Source organism: Equus przewalskii, chromosome 7 (assembly GCF_037783145.1).
Source record: "Equus przewalskii isolate Varuska chromosome 7, EquPr2, whole genome shotgun sequence".
Classification (NCBI taxonomy): Eukaryota; Metazoa; Chordata; class Mammalia; order Perissodactyla; family Equidae; genus Equus; species Equus przewalskii.
The window spans coordinates 67181965-67207668 of NC_091837.1; the positions used below are offsets into that span (position 1 = coordinate 67181965).

Genomic DNA, 25704 nt, shown 5'->3' on the forward strand with positions numbered 1-25704 from the left:
TGTTCAGCAGCCTTAACCCCGGCAAATAGCACTCCTTCCCCACATCCGCCCTGCAGTGCTGAGCAGCCTTCTGTCTGGGAACCTCCCTCTTGTCCCCACAACCAGCCGGAGCAGCCGTTCCTTCATCTGTGTTGTGCTTTGAGCTTCCATCTAACATTTCACCTGAGGAAAAGCCCTGCCCTTGGGCTTTATACGCCACCTGCTAGCCGTGTGACTTTGGGCAAGTTACTTAAACTCTCTGTGCTTCAGTTTCTTCATCTATAAAGTGGGATAATAGCACCCGCGTAGGTCTTTATGAGGATTTAATGAGCTAATGTGTGAAGCATTTAACACGTGTCTGGAATATAGTAAGCACCACATAAGTATTAGCTATGATGATGATGATTTTTTTTTTTTTTAAATCCCTGCTTTCCGTAGTGCTTCTCCTTGGTCCTCTTGTTCTCCCCTCTCCCTCATTTTCCTAGAGAGTTTCCCAGGCTCCATTAATGTCTGCTCTTCCCCTCTTGCCATCATAGGCCGTGGTCATCCACCAGCAATTGCCTGTCCAGTAGGAGGGCTGGTGGCAGAGGCCTCCAGACCAAGACTCCTATGACCATTGCTTCATAATAGTTTTCCTGCATTCAGCAGAGATTCTACAAGAAAAGTCACATTGAGGCCTGTAGGCTGGAAGTACAGAACCTATCTTCCCTCTAGCTTGTAAGCAACGCCACCTTCCCCACCATCCAGGTGTGGCTCCCCAAGCTCCCCCTTTTAAATGTAGGGCTAAGATGCTCTTTCCTCCCTTAAAAAGTCATTCACTCTCCAAACCCATCTGTCCCCAAACTCCTTCTTTCCCATAGGCTCTATTTACTCCCTATGTCCAAAGCCGAGGTTCCCCCACCCATCCCCTGAACACCCCTTATCCTGCCCTAGCTGAGGTGTCTGTCAGTGGTTGATGCCTCGTGCCACGCTCTGCCAAAGGGCTGGAAGTAATGGGGGTCCCTGTTCAAGAGGCCTGCCCCAGGTGATGATGCAAGGTGGGGACAGGGGCTCTTCTGTAAGACGGGCTGCCCCTTACAGACTGCGGCTGGGCCACCGTGTCAGCCCTAAGGTGGGACTTGGGGGACTAAGGCCCTGAGAACGGCCCACTTCAGGTGGAAGATTTCTCAGTCTACTGCTGCCACACACTTTATTTGGGAAGCCTGTGTTCAGGATGGGCACACAGCACCAGGGGTCTTCAGGAAGTGGTGCATCCAGAGTATTTCTGACCTCTTCCACTTGGACCCACATAATCAGAATTTAGAAGGGGTGTATCTGAACCAGGCTGAGTTTACTTTTATCAAAATCTTGGAAGAAAAGTGTCCTTCGGCCAAAGAGCTGAGAACGTAAGATCGGAAGGCTTTTGTTTAACCTACTTAAGAGCAAAAGTGTTTTTTAGTTTTTGGTGCAACAGTTTGCATGTAAATAGCTTGTGCTAATTGCAAACGAGGCTTATCTCTGCTTTGATGTAGACCCCCAGGGATATTTATTTGCAAATACTTTGTTAGCAGTTACTGGAAAGCAATACAATTAAGATTCTCTCCAAATTTTCTTTAATGAAGACTTGTCTCTAAATCAGGAGAGGAAAGATGGAGCTGATATAAAACCTTGTCACTCAAGAAGCCGTCCTTATAAGGAAGAACTTTCTAATGGTGTGAGCAGTCAGCGCCAGGGGCTCTGGGGAGGGAGTGAGCAGCTCTGGCAGGGGCTGTGGGAACTGGAAGGGAGGTGCAGGGGAAGGGAGAAACCATTCCTTCCTTTGTTTTCTTCACCCTGAGCCCTAGTGAGGGGGCTCTGTCTTGGCCGGAGGAGAGGTGGCATTCCAGCGCCACCTGCCCATGGTCCCCTGCCCCAGCAGTGACCACGGGCTATGTCAGCCACAGGGCATTGGAGGAAGACTGGTTCAGTAGGGAACTTCCCAAGAGAAGGGGCTTGATCATCCTCCCCATGGCCCGCTGTTGGGTCTCAGCCTCAGAGTTAGGACTGTTGGGGTACAGAGACTTGTGGGGACTTCGGGTGGGAGAATATCTTTCTACTAGGGCCAAGACTAGGGCGAGGCAGGTGAGGCACCCTGTGTGCAACATGTAAGGAGCCCTCACTCTTGGGTGCCAGCCCTGCCTTTGCACGAGCCTGAGGGTGAGAGCTTCCTCAAACTTTGCACCCTGGGCTTCTTGCTTGCTTCACCCAAACCTCAGCTTTGCTTTCTGCCCTCGCCAAGAGGGGCATTGCTGTGATTGCCTGTAAGGAAGAGAGGGGAATTGAAAGGCAGAGCCCAGAGCAGGGGCAGATGGGCTGAGATCTGGAGCAAAGCCCCCTCGTTCCTTCCTCAGGGTAGTGGGCAGGCTTGGGGGCAGCAGGCAGGTGAGAGCAGAATGCAGCAGTGGGTTGGCCTTTTCCATCCTGCCCCCCAGTGCCCTTGTGAGCAATTCTCCCCACCCTTCACCTTCAGCCTCGGCACAGCCTGGGTGGAGGAACGAGGACTGTAGGGTCTCGAACAATATAACTCACCAAGGGCCCCAGTGCCCCTTAGGGAAAGGCAGTGCCCAGCCCAAAGAAGCAGGGCTGTGGAGATGGGATCCAACAGATGTTGAATTCTGCAAGATTCCCAGCCCCCCTCGCTTTCCCCCCTCTGCCACCATGCACATCTAGCCCCAACCTCCTCCACAGAGTGTGAAGGGCGTCAGAAGCCTAGTTCTGGCCCAGCTTTGCCCCATGGGACCCTCAGTGAGTCAGAGACCTGCTCTGGTCCTCAGTTTCTGCTCCTATAAAGCAGAGAGGTTAGACTAGCATGGGGCCTCATAACATGGTGCGATGGAGGGGTGGATGGATGGGTGGCAAGGAGACTTCAAGCAGATGGGACAGTCCTAGCAGAGGCACGGCAGAGAGGACAGTGACTGTGGCATTGCTGGAGAGCAACATGCTGGGTCTGAAGCTGTGGGTAACTTGCCCACAGTGGAGATGGCCAAGGTCCTGGGAACTTGGGGAACCAGGTGGAACGTGAGAGGTCCCTGAATGAACCAAAGGTATAACAGGTTTTTATGGGACTTTTACAGCTGTAGTTTCATCAGACCTAGACAAGTCCTCTCTGGAAAGCAGAGGAGGCAGGGCAGGTAAGGATGGAAGAAACGTCGACTAAGGTCATGGGGGATGTCATCAAACCAGGTCTGCCCTATCCCAACAAGAGTAAGCCAACATTTATTGAACACATCGGCAACACGACGTGAGGCTGTTCCTGTACCAATTTTGGCTGGATCCACAAGACAGTAGATGCGACCCTCCACATGAGACCACACGGCACTTGCCAGAGGGCACGGGAGATAACTGTTTTGAGCTTTGAACTGATCATCCTCCTTCAAATTATGACAGAGGATGGAGAGGCTGAGAAGGGGGTCATGGATCTGAGGACAGGACACTCAGAAAGAGCTGCAGGTGGGCTGGGGGTACCCCCTTCTTCTTGGCAAAGTGATTGAGGCTTCAACAGGCCTATTTGGAGAGGCGGATGAGTCCACCTCAGTTGAGGACATAGTGCCCTGCCCCGTCCAGAGAAATCACAGGGATGAGAGTTGGCTGGCTGGCCACTGATGGCAAAGATGAGTGGCCTGAATGCCGAATTTGTCAGAGCAAAGGATGCTGGAGGACGTCTTATAAGGTGTCTTACATCCTGAACAAGAAAACAGAGTGGAAGGGTGAAGGGACTGAGAACGAGCCCACCCAAGTGCAGGTGAGAGCAGGGGTCCAAACTCCCCCTAGTCCAGAAAGAAAGACCCCGACCACAATAGCACCCCTCCAAGAGGATGCTGCCTGCTCCCTTCATTTCCCGTCTCTTCCGTGGAGGAGTAAGAAACAGCATCAGCAGGAAGAGGAAGCAGGAAGAAAAGTGTGAGGGAGAGAAAAAGAGGTGAAGGTGACCCCACACTCACACTCCCACACACGTGCACACTCCCACACACACTCCTCCTTCACTTCGGTTCATGCCTGTGACATGCCTATGCTGGGGGATGAGAGGAAATAACTCTAAGTGTGACGTTTTCACCTTTATATTGGAGCTGGACCTTTAAATTACAGAATTGACACCGACTCTGTGACTTAGAATGGTTGTTGGACTTTTTATGACCTAAAAGAGTCCAGAAGAGTTGCAAGGCTTGCCTAAATTTTCTTCGGGGACAGAAGCAGAACCCGTTCCACAGAAAAGACACAAATAAAGCTGTTTAATGGTTACTTCTCCTCCCACCCCCACTCCAGCCCCCTTGAGTCTTGCTTGTTCAACACAATGGACACAGTCACCCTTCAGTGCAGGTGCTGGATTAGAACTGTCTGCATATTAATTCATTTAGTCTTCATAACAACCCAGGAGGTAGGTATCATCATTCTCTCTGTTTGGCAGATGAGGAAACTGAGGCCCGAGAGATGAAATAATGTGCCCAAGCTCTCCCAGCAGGTAGGAGGTGGACTGGGAACTCCAGCCCAGGCAGGCAGCCTCCGAGCCTGTGCTTTCAATGGCCACCTCGCTTTCCCCCTCAGGGCCCCCTCAACCCACCCCCGCAGGACAATCGGAAGTCAGGTGCTGTGAATTCAGCTTCCTGATCTCTTTGTGATTGTTGTCCAGAGAGTGTGCATGTCTGTGCACATGTATGTGCATGCACGTGAGCGTGTGGTTCTCCTGCTACCTCTCCATCAAGGTCACGTTCCCCTTGAGGGCAGCTCTCAGTCCACATTGCCCACAGGGAGCCAACAGTGATACATCATAAAGACCCCCCACGCCTGATCCTCCCCCAGGCTTTCCCAGGTACCGTCCCCACCACCTTCTGCTCAGGTCTCTGGGTCTCAACTGTGTTATTACAGGGTGGGGCAACCAGAGGACACCCGGAGATTTGTTCTTTGTAAAGTGATGGCAAGGGTCATGTACCTTTTCACAGGCTCATAAATCCCCACGGCCAAAACACTTCCTCCTGATGTTTTCTCTGTTTGCCACTGGATTTATTGAAAATGGGAAAAAAGGATGCATTTCTTAGTGAGCAGATGCCAAGATGAGTTCTTTGTGGAGTGTGGTTGGTAATAATTTAATTAGCCCAGCTTTTTTGGGAAAAAAGTGTTAATTAGTTTTTGCTTAAAATACACCATCATGATGGCCTCTTCTTCCCCACTTCTATCCCCTGGGTGAAGCCCCAATTTCCCGTCCACACCCGGCAGCGTGTCTCAGCCTGGTCACCACTATAATTGGAGAAGAAAATGCAAAAAGTTACTTTGGTGCAGCCATGAACTATGACACATGTTGATGGATTCCTGTAGGTCCAGGAGACCGGGTAGGGGCAGGACCCCGAAAGTGGTCGCCCACAGTAGACGCTGAAGGACCAGGAAGTTCTGGTCCACAGCGCCACACGCCACCCTTCTAGCCCCCAGTCCCAGCTCCAGGAGGCTTCGAGAAAGGACTGCTGAAAGCCCAGGTGGGGGCAGGAAGGTGTGGTCAGGGCCTCCAGCCCTCAGACAGAAGGGAAGAGGTCTCTCCAGGTGAGCCCGTCCCCCCGCTTCTTGTCCAGCCACCTGCCACAGTTGAAGATGGTGGCCACTCCAGTGCTGGTGTTGGTGACCTCCACCTTCTCCACCAGCCAGCCGGAGTAGTAGCCGCTGCTGTCATGTTCCACGCGCACCTTGCGCAGCTCACCCAGCTCCAGCGTCTCCAGGAAGAAGCGGTCGGTGCTGCCCCGCTCGAAGAGGTTGCGCATTTTCTGCTTCAGCTCCCGCTTGCCCGTGTCCCCATTGGCCCCAAAGATGGTTATGAAGACGTTGGCATCAGTGCCTGCCCCCGGCTCGTAGCCTGTCGTCACAATGACCTCATACTTGACGGGCACCAGGCTCTGGACCTTGCTGGCAAAGCTCTCCGTCGTCTTGGTGACCTCGAATACCTTGAAGTACTTCCTCTTCCTCTTGAGAGGGATGAGGCAGTCGCAGTTGAAGAAGTACCTGGGCAGGGAGAGGTGCAAGGAGACTCAGTGAATACCAACCAAGGGTCATGCCCTCCTCGGGGACCCCTGGTCATCCATAAATGATTCCTTCCCCAGGCGACAGGATATTCGGGCTGGCAATGTCTGTGTTAAAATGTGAGGATGGGGTCTTTAACTTAAAATTCACAGTGAGTGGCATCTCCATCCTTCCAGTTGCTTCTTGATTCTCCTTTTATTTTTCCCCTCACACTCCAGATCCAATCCCCTTGACTCCATCTTTAAAACAGATCCAGAATCAGCCCACTTGAAAAACTATCCAGTCCCTCAGCATCTGTCCTGCTGCCCCTCTGGTCCAAGGCACCACCATCTTCTACCTGGAATATATCAGCCTCCTATCTGGTGTCCCTGCTTCCTGCTACCTCCAGTCAATTCTCTATACAGCAGCCAAGTGACCCTGTGGAGATGGAAGCCCAAGAATGTCATTATTCTGCTCAGAACTGTCTGATGGCTTTCCAGGTTAAGCAAAAACCAGTATCTTGCAGAGGGCTGCAAGACCTTACACGATGTGACCCTCCTCCTGATGTTTACCTTTCTGACCTGTTGCCTGCCCTTCTCCTCTAAACACTCCACGCCAACCGTGCTGGTCCCCTTGCTCCTTCAAAGGGATTGAAGAATGTCTTTACCCAGTGTTGGCACCTTCAGAGGCAGCTGTGGGATCCAGGGTGACAATCCTAGGCAAAGCCAAGTGGAAATGTGACTACGGAATGTGTGCTATCAAATCCCTCGAGCTTTGCTGAGTCAAACTATGAGAGTGTGTGTGTGTGCACGCTCGTGCGCCTGTGCGTGCATGCACATACCTGTGCTATGGGGAGAACAAAGGGTAAGAGAAAGTCCTCTACTGAAGAAGTACCACAAGCAGAAGCAAGTCCACGCCAAGAGAAACGGTCTTGGACCAAAAAGTTCTCTCTCTTCCTCCACCCCACACACCCCCAATTTTAGCCTTAGGGTCGTGGCAGTGAGTCTAATAATTATCAAGGAGGAAGTCAGAGGGCAGAGTGGGAAAATGTTGCATAGGGCTTGAGGGGGCTTGGGGTCGGCCCCAGCCCTACCACCTACCGCCTGTTTGTCCTTGGGCAAGTCACACCCCTACCTGGACCTTGATTTTCCCAATGGCAACACTAGAGGTTTGGACTAACAACTGCTGTGGTTTCTTCCCACTCCAAATTACTAATATTTCAACAGCCTTGGAAATAAGCAACCCTGGCACTGGCTAATGACTTCAGGAATGCAGCCCTGAAAGGGCGTGCCCAGTGGTGCCAAATCAAGCCCTATTTTACGTGAAAATCCATAACGGCAAAAAAGAGCTCGGTTTTCTGCATGCTTACTGAATGCCAGGGCTTTGCATTCTTACATCTCATTAACTCCCACAACAACCCCAAGCTTTAGGCCTGATCTTCCCTTTTCACAGAAGGGGAAACTAAGGCTTGGAGAAGAGAAGTCACAGCCCAAGGTGACTCAGAGCTGGGCCGAGAGCTAGCCTGCCTGGCCACCTGAAAAACCAGCCATTTAAAGACACTTCTCAGGTTTTGAGATCTGTCTTCCTCAACCTATCACTTGATAAATTTGGATTGTTGCTACATATCACACTTTCTTAGAGGGAGATATACTTGCATTCTTTGCTTAAAAATTCTTTTAAGATGTATGTCTTTATGCAAATGCCCACTTACAGACATAATTCTATATAAATGCACAAATCATGTGATCACACGCATGTTTTCTAAATGCGCTCTTTTTCTTTTCCTTTTGCTTGGCTCTCCCTCCTTTCCACTTCAGCATCCCGCCGTCACCTCAGATAACCCATGTAACAGTGGCGGGTGTATCTTGCCAAATTTCCCTCTGTTCCACCCAACCCTGTATAGACCCGCATAGACACAGACAGAGACAGGACGTCAGTGTTCCCTGTACACAATGGCATCTTCCCATATCTTGCTTTTCTCACTCAACAATACTTCCTGGGAACTGCTCCAAGTCATCTGGTACATATTTAATTCATTATTTTTAATGCCTGAAAAATATTCCCTGGTGTCGTGATAAGGAAATGTTTTCTAATAGACATAATTATAAGATCACCAGAATGTGGGACCCCAGGGCTTTGTGGAGTTAGGACTCTAGCTGTGGAAGGACACATGCCAGGCTGTTGTAGAAATGGGGGCAGGGTCATCAGCAAGAATAAAGGCAAAAGCAGAGAATAACGAACAAAAAGAAATTAAATATCTTTAAAAACATGGATGAGATGATCACACTTCTGCAAACAGTATGTGTGTGAGATATTTAAAAAACGCCAGAGAGAATGGGGTCACCAGACGCTCATGGTGCCCGTCTCTGATGGGTAGGACTGTAGAGAATTTTTACTTTCTTTTGTACACTTTTTTGTATTATTTGAATTTTTATAATGATTACGTATTATGTATGACATTGGGGTAAAACAATAAAGCTGTTTTTTGTTTTTAAAAAAAGAATAAGGGGCCGGCCCAGTGGTGTAGTAATTAAATTTGCACACTCTGCTTTGGCAGTGGGGGGGGTTTGTGGGTTTTGATCCTGGGTGCAGACCTACACACTGCTCATCAAGCCTTGCTGTGGCAGTGTCCTACATACAAAAGAGAGGAAGATTGGCACAGATGTTAGCTCAGTGACAATCTTCTTCAAGCAAAAAGAAGACAATTGGCAACAGATGTTAGCTCAGGGCCAATCTTCCTTACCAAAAAAACAACAAAAAAAAGAGGAATAAAAGTCTTTCTGTGTGTACTCCCATTGAAATCTTGAGGCTATTAATGGTAAAGAACTGGTCAGAAGGTAATGCACATTGCAGAAGAGGAGTCAGAACTGAAAAAGTTTGGAAGGTAAAAATTTGAGATTATTGTGTTCATAAGAGATTGAGAATAAATTCACTTGTATTCAATGGGAACTCAAATATTATGGTTAACATGGTGGTTGGAAAGGAACTGTGGATCTACATAGCACACACAGTGCTGTGTACATGGTTTTGTAATGGCAGACTGTAAGCACCTTCTAGAACGGTGACGTATGAGTCACTGCAGTGAGGAAACATGCCTGCACAGTCCCCTTTCCAGATGGAGGCAGTATTTCTCAAGGGAGGTAGGTTCTTACCCATCAGAACCCATTGGCTTGAGACCTGCGCAGGCAGGTGGGCTGCAGCATGACTTCCGGGAGCTTCCCATGCTGGAACCCTGCCATCCTTCCTTGCCGCCAGACTCCAGAGAGCATCTAGCTCACCTCCCAAAAGGAGAAACTGAGGCACAGAGAGGTGATGGACTATTGCCTGAGGCCACACAGCTGACCATGTGACAGCTCTAGTATCCAAGATTCTGGGCTCTCTGCACCCCGTTCCCTTCGGGAAGAGCCCCCACCCCAAGGACATCCCTCCCTCCCTCTCCAGCCTAAGTGACACACTGAGGAGCAGCCACACTCTCGAGGGTGTAGGAAAAGATGCTTCACTGGGTGTGGCAGCTGCCTTGCACCAGAAGAGAAACCCTACAACTCGGCCCCAGGCCTGTGGGGTGGGAAGTTCAAGGGCTGGGCCTTCACTTCTCTGTCCTCCTGAGCCTGGAAGGTGCCGGGGGTGCTGAGCTCTTTGGCTTTCTCTCTCTCACAGCCAACATTGTCAGTTTAAAGCTAACTCAAGGGGCGATCATTCTATTTTGTTATTTTATTGCATTTAGCAGTTCGTTTTGCTTATTTGGGGTTTTGGGGGGAGCAGTATCCGCAGCCACGTTCCCTGTGGTTGGGAGGCAGCACCAGGTTGCAGAAGGGGCTCTGACCTGGCCCCGGCTTGCTGGGTGAGTCAGTAACTCTACTCACCGCTTGCGTCCCAGCTCTCAAGTCCTCACCAGTATGGCTCCTAGCAGCCGCACCCAGCAACTCCTATGGGACATATTGTGTCCCAGTTGGTTTTTTCTTTAAGAGAGCAACAAATAACATTGCAGTCCAACACGGAAGTTGTTATGGACTGAATTGTGTTCCCCCGAATTCCTATGTTGAAGGCCTAATCCTCAGTGTAATGATATTCGGAGGTGGTGCCCTCGGGAGGTAATTAGGTTTAGGTGAGGTCATGAGGGTGGGGCCCTCATGATGGGATTGGTGCCCAGATAAGAAGAGGAAGAGACACCAGAGCTCCCTCTCTGCTGTGTGAGGACCCAGCAAGCCAGGAAGACAGGCTTCACCAGAACCCAACCATGCTGGCCCCCTGACCTCAGACTTCTGGCCTCCAGGACTGTGAGAAAAAATGTCTGTTGTTTGAGCCACCCAGTCTGTGGTACTTTGTTATGGAAGCCCGAGCTGGCTAAGACAGAAGTTGAGAAGTCAGAACCCTTTCCTGCCCAATTCCCAAAGTGGAGGCTTGGCCAGAGTGAGCCAACTCCACAGAGCCTGCAGGTCTCAGGTCAAGCATGGCCAGACATTGCTTTGAGAAGCTTGGGCTCCTGAAGGCTGGAGCCTGCGGCTGAGGGACCTGCCCGGGCTGGCCTGCACCTGGCTGCTGCTTCTGCCTCATGTGCTTATTGTGAAAGGCGTTGCCATGAGCAGGGCCAGCCCCGGGAGGGGGCTTGAGGGGGATGATGAGGGGCTGGCAGCGGTCCTGGGGTGGATGCCCCCGCACGCAGCACCAGGGTGGCCCTGTGAGTTGCATACCTAGGCTCCCACTCGCTCCTCTGGCCTACTCTCCCTGAGACAAGCACTGCCCTGGGCTTCCCCCTTTCTCCTCTCCTGGTTCTTTCTCAGCGTCTTTCTTGCCTTCCAGAGCCTCAGGGCTCTTTCTGGCTTCCAACGTGGTTACCAAGCGGTTTTAATTACACAAACTGATGGCTGTGAACTGTTACCCGGGTAACTAAGGCCCTTAATCCTCCAGAAATGCCCGAGTTCCCAGAAGGCCCTGGTGGGGGGAGTGCAAAGCTCCTTATCTGGGGTCCTCAGAGGCAGGTGGGCCATGGGATTACCCCCGCTGGTCTCTGGTCCCTACGCTGCCCACACGGATGGAGGGCTTTGACTATGACCATGGAAGCAGCGGGCTTCCAAGCTGGATTTCTGTGTCATTACACAGGACTGGGAGGGGAGGGGAAGGAAGGTCTCCACTGTCTGACTTTCTCAGTGTTCTTCCAAGGAAGCGTCTCTCATTCAAACACTGGAGCACCCAACCTCGTTTGTTCTAGTCCCTGTCTCTGGGGGTAGGCCTAGGGTTCAGAGAGCTCCAGAACTATACAGCTGCCTCCCCGCTTCCTGCCCCATAAGCTTCCTGAGTGAGGTGACCTTGGCCTTGAAGGGGACGCCTCCTGCACGGTGCTGTCTTGCCCGTGGTCCAGCCTCAGTCCCTCCCCACTAAGGGAGTGGCAAGTCCTGGGAGAGAGGGCAGGAGGACAGTACATACACATTGCCGTACTCCATCTCAGTGATGGTGATCGTCTTGACATGCCAGACGAGCTCTCTCTTGGGGATGAACCGGTCCTCCCTGGCGAGATGGCCCACGCAGAGGGAGGCAATGTCCCCCAGGTAGACACTGTCAAACTCAAATGTGTCTGTGGTTCCCCTGCAGAACACAAAGGTATGGCCAATGAGAGCTGCCCATGCCCACTGAAGGACATAAGCATTTATTGAGTGTCTACTGCATTCCAGGCCCTGGTCTGAGGGATAGGGGTAGAATGGCAATCACAACCATTAAAGGGCCCTGCTGGCTGCCTGGTCCAAGCCCCAATGAATGGGGACATCGGATGGAGTCAGAGGAGGGTGAGGCCCTGGATGTTGGGCTTAGGAGGGTGGTGGGGTTCAGAGAGCCCAGGAAGGGGAGGAAAGGAGGAGTCCCCTGATGTGGACTTGACTTGGCAAAGTCATGGCATGGGAACAGTGGGATGCGGAGGCGCAGATGTTTTTTGGGGAAGTGCTGGCTGGGGTGGACTTTGCGTTCAGTGAGGGAAATGGCAGTGGAAAAGAAGGTGAGGGTGTGGCAGTCTGTGGTGGTCTGTAAGTGCCAATCTAAGGGGCTCAGACTTCATCCTGATGTAGAGGGAGTTTGAGTAAAAAGTATAGTGGGCTTATGGGAGAGGGAGACTTATTTAAACAGTTCTGGAAGGAGTGGGGAGATAAAGTGGGTATGGAGCAGTTCAGAGGCAGCTCTGATGTGAAGGAGGTGAGACTCCCCAGGGCGTGTCTGCCAACCAGGCGTGGTGAGCTGAGGTGCCTTTATACGAGACCCAATTTTGCTTTTCCTGTAAAGTATCTTAAAGACTCTCTCCTCCCTCCCTCCTTCTACCTAGAACTTAGTTCTATGCTGTCTTATATGATTCTTTTGCAATTTTATGGATGAATGTCTTCCTTTTCAACTAGACCATGAGCCCCTCGTCTGCACAGACATGGGATAACATCTGCCGTGAGCCCTGGCCTTGCTGCGTAGTGGGCTCTCTTGAATCAATTTTTGCTGTAGCTTTCCATTACCTTTTTTCAAAATTGAAATATATTTGACACATAACAATGTTTACATTTAAGGTGTAAAACATTATTTTGGTACATTTATCCACTGTACTAGGATTGCCATTGTAGCAATGTTAGCAACTCTATCATGTAACATAACTTTTTCTTTTTAGTGGTTGGAATAATCAAGTTTTAGTCTCTTAGAGTGGGATCTCTTTAAATGGCTGTCGCCTCCTTTCCCTCTTATCAAAATCTCCTGTTCCATCCATAGGAACTCCGACAGGATCAGCATGCAGTAGATACTCAATAAGTACATGTGACTTAAGATCATTTGTATATTTATGGTCCCCACCAAGGGAGTTGATTCTTGGGGTCTCTCTCTTACCCACCCCACCCATCCCCATTCCCCTGTGGGCACCCCTCTTCCTACTTCCTAAAGGCCCGCTGCCTGGAAGAATTTTCCACGAGAAACTCTTTGGATCGGTTCTTCCTGCCCTCCAGGATGAGCCAGACGTTCTCCCTGGTTTCGCCTCCGTTGCCTGTTTCTATGACGATCTCGTAGGCTGCAGTGAAGAAGGTGGGAGAGGGTCAGCAGAGGGGAAGCAGGGCCCACCCTCAGGGCAGGAGCTCAAGGGCAGCCTCCTCCAGATCCTACATTTGATCTTAGACCGCAGCCTGGAGGGGGCAGGTTAAAGTCGCCACACTCAAGGTGTTATAAATAGAACCTGCCCCTATTTGGGGGGCTAAGAGGATCACTTTATTTATAGAAGCTCTTTGCCTGGTGAACACGGGAGCCGCTGGGAACATGGGAGCTGCTGGGAGAGAAGGACCAGCCTCGGCTGCCTCCAGGAAGCAGGAAGAGGGGATGAGCTTTCTGAGAGATGCTGGGACCTGGCTCTCAAGGGTGGAAGAGTCCTTGAGATTCAAAGCAGAGAGCATATGCAAAGAGAGGGGAGGAGAGGTGGAGCCCAGCAACAGAAAAGGGAGGGAGAAGACCCAGGCAGGCGAGACCCCAGGAGAGCCTCGAATTCTCTCTCACAAGCAGTCCCACTCCCCGTCTTGGGTCTGCTCTCACTCTGCTGTCATGCTCAGCATCACAACCCTCTGGTCCCTGCAGTTTCCTCAAGCAGGTCTGCATTCATCACCCGACATTTGTTAAGTGGGCGCCGAGTGTCAGGACCACCCTAGGCTCTGGGTGACGCTAGAACTCAATCTCTAGCCCTGGACACAAATGCTGACTCTACCCTAGGAGAGAAAGTGGCAACTTTGCCGCCAAGGGCCAAACAAAGGAGTATGGGGCAAGGGGCAAATCTGGGTCCCGTCACCTCCCTCATCTCCTCCGACTTTCTCTCTGCTCACTCCAGCCCCTTTGCATCCACGCTGCTCCTGGAGCACTGAGGCAGAGACTTGGGGCTCAGCCTTACTGTGCTGTTATTTTCTCTTGTCCTTATCAACTTGTACTTTTTACGGTGCTATGTAGTTTACCTATTATTTTTATTGTTTATTGTATCCCCCACCCCCGCCAAACGTGAGCTCCATGAGGGCAGGGATCTTCATTTTGTGCACTGGTAGATCCCAAGTGCCCAGAACAGTGCCTGGCACATAGGCACTCAATAGATATTTGTTGAGAGAATGAATGAATGATTGGGCTAATCACAGGAAGCTCCATGAAGGAGGCGGCATTTTCACTTGGCCTTGGAGAAGAGCCATGATTATGATCAGCAGAAAACAGAGGGATGCTCTAGGAGGAGGGAGGAGCATATGCAAAGATACTGAGGTGTGTGAGAGGCGTTTGAAGTCCTTGTGATCCAGCCTCACTCCCCAGGGACCAGGCCAGGGACGGAAGTGGCACACAGGACGATACAACAAATATTTGTCTGGAGTGCCCCATGTATATAGCTCTTGAAGCAGCAAGTGAATCGTTGAGCGTTTGGGATTCTGGATCCAAAGGATTAGCTCTATTTCTGTGCCTTTATCTTAGAGATATAATAAAGACAGTTAAAAGAAAGGATGGCAATGCCTTCAGCTCAATGTGGCAATCCCAGCCTCTCAGCAACCCTTTTGTCTTTGTGACATCTCTCAAAGAGAATCTGTGCTACCTGAAACAGGTAGAATGAATCTGGAGAAAGGGGTAAGTAGCCAACAATAGACAGATAGGGGAAGAGATCCACAGAGAGCACACAGCGCCTGAAGAAGGGAAGGTTCCATAGGCCCCAACAGATCCCAGCCCAGGAACGTGAAATAGCTGGATCATGGCTGGCAACCGTAAGCCGTTGCAGAGAGGGGCACACTTCCACTGTCATTCTGCTTTCCCAACAGAAGGTAAGGTATGTCCTGCAAACCAGACACCCAGGAATTCAAAGTGGATCCTGGAAATGGTCTTTCAGCGCTGAGAAGATGCAGAGAGTGCCAGGAACCTACATGCTTACTACGATTAACTCAAGGAGGAGATGCGAGAAATGGTGCATATGGACTGTAACCCATCCTTTGCTGATGGTCCTGTGGTCCTGAGGGTAAGGTAGAGAAGTAGCGCTTGTAAGTGAGGACATCCAGGTAGGTTAGAAACTAATGTTGCTAGTCTCATTGATTATCTTTTGAGAGGAAGTTTCAATCATCATATTTTCATCTTGCCGTCTTTCCCATTTCATCAACGGCTTGATAAAAATGTGGAAGGTGTGACTCTCAACTTTGTTGATAGGTTGCTGGGAGGGAACAGAGGACACAGAGGAGGATCAGGGACCTGAGGGACTGGGGCAAGTAGGAGTGGCCAGCACAGTCTGCTAGGGATCAATATAAAGCTCACCCATGGGGCCAGCACACCCCCGGATAAGCCCGGCTGGAGAAAGGGGCTCAGCAACCACCTTGCAAGTCACCAGCATGAAGGGGTCACCAGCAAAGCTAGTGTGGGCTCAGGGGTCATGAATGTGGTCCAAGTGACAGAACAGGAGCGGGGAGAGAAGACCACCCTTGAAATCTTGTCGGTACTCTGGGCATGGCATCTGCAGAGGGAGACGAACAAGCAATCCAGGATGTGCTGAGAAGACCCAACATCACATCACGTGAGTAGCTGCTGGATAAACAGATGATTATCTGGAGGCAAGAACCGCAGGGGCACGTGATGCTGCGGGGGAGTGCCAGGACAAGGGCAACTGGGCTTCTAGGGAGCACCTGGAACTTACTGCTCTGGATCACCTGCCCCAACTCATGTTGACAGGACTATTTTTTACTCTGTGGAGCTCCTGCCACGTGGTTTGGATGGTGCTGAGAGTCCTGAGCCTGGCTGTTCAGAATCTTCCCCTGGGAGATGCTCTCTTCCCTTCCATTGAGGCTGTTAAGCTAGAAGGCTGCAGGGTTGGGGCTACCAGCAGCTATCTTCTCACAATGCAGAGAAAGAAACAGAGCTAGGAGGAAATGGCAGACAGAGACACACTGAAACTATTGGAGCCTCTGGAGACAGCCCAGTCCAAGCCAGCTCCACCTGGGACTTCCAAGTTCTGGGAACTAATACATTTCCTCTTTGCTGGAGCCAGCTTGGGTTTGGGGTTCAGACACATACAACTGAGAGTTCTGCCCACTCCTGAGGTTTTCTGTTTTACCCCATTGGAACTTCCAAAGGATGGAAGCTTCAAGAACATGAAAATGAAGACGGATTTTCTAACAGAACTGCCCAGTGAAGCAATGAGTCCTCCAGCCCTGGGGTGTTGGCCATCAAGCTGGACTGTATTTGGGCTGGAAATGTTGCAGAGAAGGCTGACTGAACAGCCTTGAAGGGCTTCAAGAGGGGGAGAATTCAAAGGGGGAGGGCTGTAAAGAGGGAAGCATTGGTCCTGCTGGAGGATGTCCCAGTGAGACCTCCCAGGTGAGTGTGTGTGCATGCACGTGTACACATGAGCATACGATCCTACTGTCCAGGCCTTACCCTGGATCAATTACAACAGAATCTCTGGGAGTAGGACCCAGATGTCAGTATAATTTAAAGATTGCCAATGGTTTTCAGCTTTGGCTGTGCACTGGCATGATCTGCAGAGGCAGATGCTTGCAGAGGGTCAGGAGCAGCTTCTAGAACTGCTAACAAGAATTGGAGGTGAAGGCAGGAAACAGGAGGCTCAAATGAGGTGGGGCAATCGATCAGTCTGGAGTAGCAGCCAGCCCCATAAAGACAAGATGTCCTGCTATGGGGCAGTGAGTCTTGGTCTAGGAATCAGGTCACCTGGGTCCTATTGGATACGAATGGGTCTTAGAGGTGTCACTTCACCATTCTGGTTTTTTGTTTTCCTTACCCATGATATGGAGTTGTGAATTTGCACCCTATCTAGCTCAAGGGCTGCCAGTGGGGCTGCAAGGACCTAATGAGAACAGAGGTGTGAAGTGCTTTCCACAAATGAAGCTCTGCTCGAGCACGAGAGGGTGTCTGTTCTTACAAGCTGAGTGCCCAGGCCCCTGTGTCACAGACACCGAAGGTAAGGGCCACAAGGGCAGGCCTCTGTTCTATTCATTGATGTGTCCCAGAACTCAGAATAGGCTGTGGCACGTACTAGATGCTCAGTAAGTATTTGCCAGATGGTTAAATAAAGGTAGCTGGTGGTTGGGATTTTTGGCTCGAGCTGTCTCCGTGGCTCTCCCCAGGATGAGCCTCCATCTGAGCACACAGCTGTGGCTGTCTGTCCCCCAAAGGGTATCTCTGCCCACTGCAGGCTCCTAGTAAAGACAGATCCATTCAGGCCGTCTCCTGGGCTCTGTGCCCATGCTCTCTCACCTCCAGTCCATACACATCCTTCCGGAACTAACGCAAGTGCCGCCTCCCTTCTGCAATCTCTCTGCCAACTCAAATCCCACAGGTCTTAGCCGCTGTTTGGCAGGAAATCTGTGAAGGAGGCTCAGTGACTATGCTCCAAACCTCACAAATGTCTCCTCCTCTGAACGCCAATGGCCTGAGGAGCGTATGTTGCTCATCTTGGCACTTGTGTAAGGGGCTTAAGCTTCTCCCTCTAACAAGATTGTGAGGATCTAAGGAAGGGATCGCATCTTCTTCCATTTACTGAACCCTAATTGTGCACCTACTGAGTCCCAAAGCCTACAGAGCTGCAGAGGGCTACGGACACAAGTGACTCTCTCTCTGACCCCTGGGAGCTTACAGTTGTGTAGGGAGACTAACACATGTGCAAAGGTTCATGCAAGTAAACTAGAGGTCACAAAGCGGTGAGTATCACTCATGGATCTAAAATCAAACTGGGAACAAACAACCCAATCAAAAAATAGGCAGAGGATCTGAACAGACATTTTCCCAAAGAAGACATACAGACGGCCAACAGGCACAAGAAAAGATAATCACTAATTATTAAGGAAATGAAAATCAAAATTACAATGAGATATCACTTCACACCCATCAGAAAGGCTATAATTAACAAGACAGGAAATAACAAGTGTTGGAGAGGATGTGGAGAAAAGGGAACTCATACACTGCTGGTGGGAATGCAAACTGGTACAGTCACTATGGAAAACAGTATGGAGATTCCTCAAAAAGTTAAGAATAGAAATACTATACGACCCAGCTATTCCACTGCTGGGTATTTATCCAAAGAACAGGAAAACACGAATGAGTAAAGATACATTCACCCCTATGTTCAGTGCAGCATTATTCACAATAGCCAAGACTTAGAAATAATCTAAGTGCCCAGTGAGGGACGAATGGATGAAGAAGATGTGGTGTATATGTATATATATACACAATGGAACACTGCTCAGCTATAAAAAAGATGAAATCTTGCCACTTGCGAGATGGACCTTGAGGGTATTATGCTAAGCGAAATAAGTCAGAAGGAGAAAGCCAAATACTGTATGATTTCATTCATAAGTAGAAGACGACAACAACAACAAACAATCAGACACAGAGAATAGATTGGTGGTTCCCAGAGGGGAAGTGGGGAGGGAGGAGGGTGAAAGGGGCGACAGGGCACATGTGTACGGTGATGGATTATAATTAGTCTTTGAGTGATGAACATGATGAGGTCTACACAGAAATTGAACTATAATGATGTACACCTGAAATGTATATAATGTGACAAACTAATGTTGTCTCAATACAAAAATAAATAAATAAAATCAAACTGGGCACATGGTAACTCCTCAGTAAGTGCAATTACAGAAGCTGAGAGTTCACCCACTGAATTAGGGCAGGAATTCTCATTCAGTAAATTTGACAAATGGGTTCTTGGCCCTTGTTTGAATATTCCCAGGGACATCAGTGCTCACTACCTCTCAAAGCAGCTAATTTCATCATTGGGTATTTTGGATGGCATGGCGGGATGGGTGGGTGGTTTTCCACTAAAGATCCATGCTTCCCTTCCGTGGTCTACAGTGTTTGCCTGGAAGGGGCCGTCCAGCCAGGGAGTAAATTTCCCAGGTGCCCTTGCATCCAGGTGGAGCCACATGACTAGTTCTCACCAATAGAAAGTGAGTCCATGTATTAAGAAGGGAGGGGAGTAAACCTTCTCCTTAGTCTCTTTTCCCTTCTGCAAGAAATGTGCTTAAAGAAATACAAAAAAAAGAAAAAAGAAAGAAAGAAACAAATGTGGGAGCCACATGTTGGAAAGGGCAGAGACACAGATGAAAAGACCTTGAGTCCCTGAATCATGGAGTGGAAGAGCTCCTACCAAACTCACACTGGACCGTTTATTACATGACCGAGAAATAAATTTTGTTGTTAAGCCATTGAGATTTGGGGGTTTATCTCTTACTGCAGCTAATGTTACCTTAATAATTAGGGTTGGAAAATACTTTCTTTACATTGGGCCCTGCCTTTGATAAGCCTTCTTTGGATCTGTTTGGCTCATACACTGGCATCTGTGTTAAAAAAAAACGCCTCCCTGGTCCTTGATGGCCATCCACCTTAGGGATCAATTACTCTTTCCCTTTAAATATCCCCTGAGGAAGGGACCAAAGGGAAAGTGGCTGATGGAGATGCTGGCTCCCCCTGCACATTCCGTTTCCAGGAAGGCTTGATTTGGCAGCTGTTGCCACAGGCATCAATTGGATGGAGTCCATGCTATAAAAATAAACCAGAGAGAGCTTCACACTAAATGTCCCAGACCAGCCCTCAGGGCAGGGTGAGCTTGTCCCCAGTGGGTTTGCCTGCTACCTAATTAGTCCCTATGATTCAGGGCCATGAGCTGGTACCAGTATCTCAGCTGTTCCAGGTTCACCAAGCAACCGTTAGTGTGTTTGCTTGCGCACCTCCCCAATATTATTTCCTTCACTGGGCATCTGATTCCCCTTCAGCTGTAACAACCACTTAGATTTTTCCAACACAATTTCCCACCTCCCTCCTGAGCTCATTCTCACTGAACTCTGAGGATTCAGCCCAGGCATCACAGCCAGGCTGAGCCCACCAGTCTCCCCACGTACTGGTCTCCTCCAGCTCATCCTGGATCTCATTGTTGGCACAGGCAAAGTCACGGACCGTCTGTCTGTCGCCCTCACTCTTGGAGAGCCAGCAGTCACATTGGAAGCGGAAGGTCTCATCGCGGGAGTTGTCCTTCACGTCGACATAGCTCAGGTGCCAGCCAGGAAATATCCCTGTGGGAAAGAGATCCTGGTGACTGGGAGCTGAACGTGCTCTCTCTCCCCTTTCAGACTTACGCTCCCCCTGGCCCTCTGGCTGTGTGGCCCTGGACAAGTTGTCTGTCTTCTCTGGGCCTTGGTCTCCTCATTGATGAAATAAGGGTTTGGGTTAGATGATCTCTGAGGGCTCCTCCAGCCCAGAGGACATAATTCTCTTTGCAAAATCCTTAATTTAGGGTTCATGAACCCTTAGAGTATTTGTATATGAGATTTAAGCAGTCCACGGGCTCCGAGAAATCATGCTATTATTACACAAGGACATTTTACCAAGAAGAGTGCTCACAGCTTTCATCAGATTCACAATGGGGGCCTCTGACCCAAGAAATAGACCTTTTTAGGAGTTCATGAAGCTGAAGGATGAATCCTATTTCTTCCTGACACCAGCATTCACCTAGCTCACACCCCTTACCCTTCCAGAATCTGTTTAGGCATCAACTCCTCCAGGAAGCCTTCCCTAATGTCCTTTCATCACCTACTAGGCCTGCATCAGGTGTCCTCCCCCTTGCTCCCATAGCATCCTGCACCTGCCTTGGCCACGCCATGACCACACTGTTTCCTCACTGTTTACAAGTGTCTCTTCCTCTGCACTGTGAGCTTTTGAGGGCAGGGAGTATGTCTTGTCTTTATTTCCCCAGTGCCTAGCATAGCAACTGGCATGTAGTAGTTACTCAGTGAATGCTTAATGAATATGTTATGACTTTGAGGACCATGGCTATTTGACAATCATAGAAGGGATCAGAAGCTGCTATTTCTTAAGAGTGTGTTGCTAAACCTGACATATCTTGGCCTAATATTGAACTTACAGCTGCTTCTGTTGTAACTGTCAGGGCTACCTTCAGAAATGTCCCCCCAAATAATAGCTATCAAGTATGAATCGACGTGCATTTGCTGTGACAGCTGCAAGTTATTTGCACCATGCACTGGTTCAGTTACCCTTCACCCTTCAACGTCCTTGAGAACTCTGAAAGCCAAAGGGCCCCATGCAGGGGGAAATCCCAGTGGTCAGACAGGTTTTGGTGATGATACTTGCTGCTCGTAATATGTCCACAAGGCAACCCCACAAGGAGGCATATATATGCTCCACTCTCACGTCTTGCCCTCTCATGCCACCTGGGGTTGTGGGGACACTCCCACTGTCCTCACAAAAAAAGCCTTTCTATAGGATCAAATGCTGCCCAAAGCAACAACTGTAGCTCCTGCTGCTGGTCTGAAGGGTCTTATAAGCACAATGAGACACACAAAAAGGGACAGACACCAGTTACCCAGACTGCAAGGGGTGGATGTTAAGGCTTGTGGGCAGGGCATACATACTGGCAGTCCTAGCATAGTTTCATCCAAGGTTTAAAAAGTACTGAGGGGGCCAGCCCTGTGGCCTAGCGGTTAGGTTTGGCCCACTCTGCTTTGGTGACCTGGGTTTGGTTTCCTGGTGCAGACCTACACCACTTGGCAGTGACCAAGCTGTGGGAGCAACCCACATACAAAATAGAGGAAGATTAGCACAGATGTTAGGTCAGGGTGAACCTTCCTCAAGCAAAAAGAGGAGAGGAGGATTGGCAAAAGATGTTAGCTCAGGGCGAATCTTCCTCAGCAAAAAAATAAATAAGCAGTATTCATATTTCTTTAAACGTAGATCTTTACTGAAGTGGAAAACAATGAGTGCTAAAACAATTAAGTTAAAATTTAAAACACCTCTGTCACGTTAAACAGTGGTGAGTTATTTTACCAATAAACTTTTTTTTTTAACTCAATAAATATTTTTCCTTTTCTGCATTAGGGGCAGTTCTGCCTGTAAGTTTGTAAATTGGTTGCCTTCCGAGATGGTTCCTAGTAGTATTATGAAACGGATTAAACTGCTTAATAAGCCTCGATCTATTCAGTCTGGAAATGATGCACACGAGACCTACTGAAGCAGTCCTAAAAGGCCTCTAGAGTGCGCCATAGAAAGGAGGGGTAAGTGAAGAGTGAGGCAGAGAAAGAGAAGACAAATTGTTGGTGCTGGGGGAGATGTCCCAAGGGAAGACATTCTTTGCTCTCCCCTCACTCCCCACCCGGGGTGTGTGCGCATGTGTGTAAGAGAGAGAGAGAGATTGATTCTACTATCCAGGTCTTACCCAGATCAACTACGTTAGAATCTCTGGGATGGCACCCAGGCATCAATAGTCTTTAAAGCTGCCCAGCTGATTCCAGTGGGTAGCCAAGTCTGTGAACTTGGGCCTGCATTGCTATCAGCTGGAGGGCTTGTTAAAACACAGATTACTGGGCCCTGTTCCCAGGGATTCCGATTCAGTAAATTTGTAGTGGGGCTAAGAATTTCCATCTCTAACTAGTTCCCAGGTGATGCTGATGCTGGTGGTCCCAGAACCACACCTGAGAACTCCTGGCTTAATGTATGAGAACCGGAGTCATCTCTTCTGACCCCGGGATGACGGTCATTCTATGACATCATGGAAGCAACGATCAATGGGAATCAATGGAAATTTTAAGTGTGTAAGTGTGTGTGTGAGTGAAGGGGGATGACATTAACTGGAGAGATAGGTCGTCATGAGATCATTTCTGTTGCTGGAACTCACAATTCACTCTGTTCTACACCCTAAGTAGCCTTCACTCATGAAATACACTCCGGGGCTCCAGGCAGGGTGGTGACAGAGGAAAGCAGGACCTGAGGGAAGAATGGATTCTGGGCTAGCTTTAACTTTATCCATAGAAAATTCAGTGCTCCAGTGTAGCGGTCAAGACAACTAGAGAAGGAGCCTGCTTGGTCCTTCTGGTGCTCAGTAGCAGGTTGCCTCCCTTCCCACTGCATCCCCCTCTCCCCATCCTCTGAAAGCATGGCATTGTCTCGCCCCATCCCAGTTCTCTTTTCAAGTTAGAATGTTGCAAAGAAACTCCTCCCATGGTAAAAATAAGTCTAACTCCAACCCCTTTGAAATGAAAGAAGCTTCATCCTCAGCTCTGTGCTCATTGCCGATTTAGTTGCCTTGTTTTAGAAATGATTGGCAGGGATCCTACCATGACTTTCTCCACTAAGAACCCATCAAACATGCAGCTGGAAACAGGCAGCTCTGGGCAGGCTGAGGCCATATGGCTAGTTTTTGCTGGTGAAGACAACAGAGAAGTAGAGAGATCCACAGTTACAGCGTGACTCATGTGACCAGCACTAGGAGATGGCGGAGGCCCTGCCGGAACCTGTGGACCAACAGGGAACCATCTGAAACCTCCCATTAGAGAATCCATTTCTTTACGCAGTCTCCTCTTTTAGAATTCTACTTTATCATAGCAAACACTCCACACTGTTTGACACCTTACCCTTTCACTCACAGTCCATCCATATCAGAACATAAATATCTGCCCCATCCTTTTTCATAGTTGCATGATATTCCACCATAAGCACATGCTAGAAATGATCTACCTTGTCTTTGTTGAAGGATAATTAGGTGTTATCCAGACTTCTACTCTTATACACAATGCTATAATTATGATCCTTCTATATACAGCATAGTGATTTTTAAAATCACAAATCAGATTTTGTCACTTCTTCATAGAAACATTTCAATGGCTTCCCATCCCTTTCAGAATAAAATGCAAACTGCTTACTGACAACTATGAGGATTGACATGATCTGGTTCCTTTTCATTCTGATTTCATTTTATAATACTCACAATTTCACTTACTATATATTCCATTTACACTGGCCTTTTTATACCTTGATGTATGACATGCAGTCTTGCCTTTGAAACTTTGCATTTACTGTTCTGTCTGCCTGAAACAATATTCCCCAGGCTCTGAATGTGCATATTGTCATCACTGAGGTGTCAGACCAAATGTCCTGTCTTTGGCAAGGCCTTTGCTAACCACACTATTTACAGGAGATTCCTCATCTCCAGCTATCTACCATCACATCACCATATACCCACTTCACAATCTGAAATAATTTTGTTTTTATTTCCTTGCGTGTTGTCTGTATTGTCTGTCTTCCACTGAGCTCAGGAATCTTGCCTGATCTATCCACCACTATATTCCAGTGCCTAGAACAGTGTTTGGCACATTATTCAATAAATGTTTATTGAATGCATAAGTGTGTACTATTATTAAATAAGGAAGAACAAAGATGAATGGCACCGGTGGTAAAATTTTATGAGTGAAGGGGAGAAGTGATTCAAAGCTTCACCAGGGAGCAATGGCCTGTCTTAGTAGCCTTGATTATTTTATCCCAAATGTTCCAAAGTTTACTGCAGGAAAAAGGCCTAGAAACTGAAACACTGTGGGGCCCCTATCCTTCCAGGGAAGAGATGGCAGACTCTGAATGGGAGCGAGCCTGCTTGCTGGACACCCCCTGGATTTCATCACGCCATCTGCTGCTTGTGATTCCTCATCTGATGGAACAAAAGAGCCTGACTCTGTGTTTACATATTTAGGGCCTTCTTCATTCCGACTCCATTCACCTTGTTTCTCACCTCAATAAAGGAGAGCCCTTATGCAAATCCTATATCCCAGTGAGATGGATTATTAAGCAATATTTTGGCATTTCCTCTCTCCTCATTAATGCTCCAATCTATTCCCCCACCCAAAATTCCAAGCAATTCTCTGGACAACTTAGGCCCCACCTCCTCCACGAAGCCCTTCAAAACCCCCAGGCCCACAGAGTTTATTGTCCATCCATTCATTTGGCCATGAGCACAGATGGCTAGAGAAATCTTTGCTATTGAGGTTATGACCACACTCTTACTCTTCAATGGCGATTTTAATGTGTATGTCTGACTTCTCCAGTTAGATTTTAAAGTGTGGGAACCACGTCTTACGATCTCTTGATTGCATCACAGGGATATTGACTTAGTGCTCTACATAGAATCAATGAATTATATTTACTTTCTATAGTGAACAGTCAGTTTTTTACTCCAGCCCAAACCCTTGAAAATACTCCTTGAACAGATAGATAATTTACTTCCCCAAGAAACTTCCTTAAAAATAACCTTTGGCAAGCTAAGTGTCCATGTGGGTAAACCAAATTTCTTAAACAAGATCAATAGATGGTTTGAAGTGAGATATGGAACCATCACAGAGCCCTAGCTATAAAAGAATACAAGAATCTGGCTATCACCTTTCCACAAACACTTGATGTCATGTGTACATCACCCAAGCTAGGATGCCCAGGGCAACACTCTTGGATTTGGCAGATCTGGGTTCCATTCTCAGCAGACTCACCAAACTGAATATGTTATAATATCTCCATGCCTCAGTTTTCTCACTTGAATAATGTGGTGGGGTTAAAATAGATGACTTCTGAGGTTCTTTCTATTTCTATGAATTTAAATTATCCAAAAGAAAGCATACAAATTCATCTTCTTGTAAAAGAAATTCATTTCACCAGAGTTTTCCTTTTGGAGGGAGCAAGATGAATTAGAAAATAAACACTCTATGTGATAATTTGTTCAGTATTGTAGGCGCTATCTGGGTAATTGGAATTAAGGGGAAGAATTAATCATTTATCTTGATTTTCCCCTATAAACTGTATTTCATGGTAATCAAATAGCCTGGGGGACAATTTTTTTTACAGAAGAGTTCTAGCTAACAAGTGGGTAAGAAATGACATAATTAGAAAATCACTGTTTGTAACCCTAATTGATCATCACTGGATGAAGCCATTAGG

At 48.6% G+C, this 25704-nt stretch overlaps 1 protein-coding gene across 2 annotated transcripts in view; it reads right to left on the reverse strand.

The window, feature by feature from the left end:
- Positions 1-4039: 4039 nt before the first annotated feature.
- Positions 4040-25704, reverse strand: part of LOXHD1 (lipoxygenase homology PLAT domains 1) — a 169413-nt gene continuing 147748 nt past the window's right edge. For both annotated transcript variants that reach the window (XM_070627589.1, XM_070627588.1), the window contains 4 exons: positions 19842-20012; positions 12868-13000; positions 11401-11559; positions 4040-5979 (listed from right to left, as the gene is read on the reverse strand). In XM_070627589.1, the coding sequence (XP_070483690.1) occupies positions 5499-5979; positions 11401-11559; positions 12868-13000; positions 19842-20012 (944 nt within the window). In that variant the 3' untranslated portion in view covers positions 4040-5498. The remainder of the gene's footprint in view (positions 5980-11400; positions 11560-12867; positions 13001-19841; positions 20013-25704) is intronic.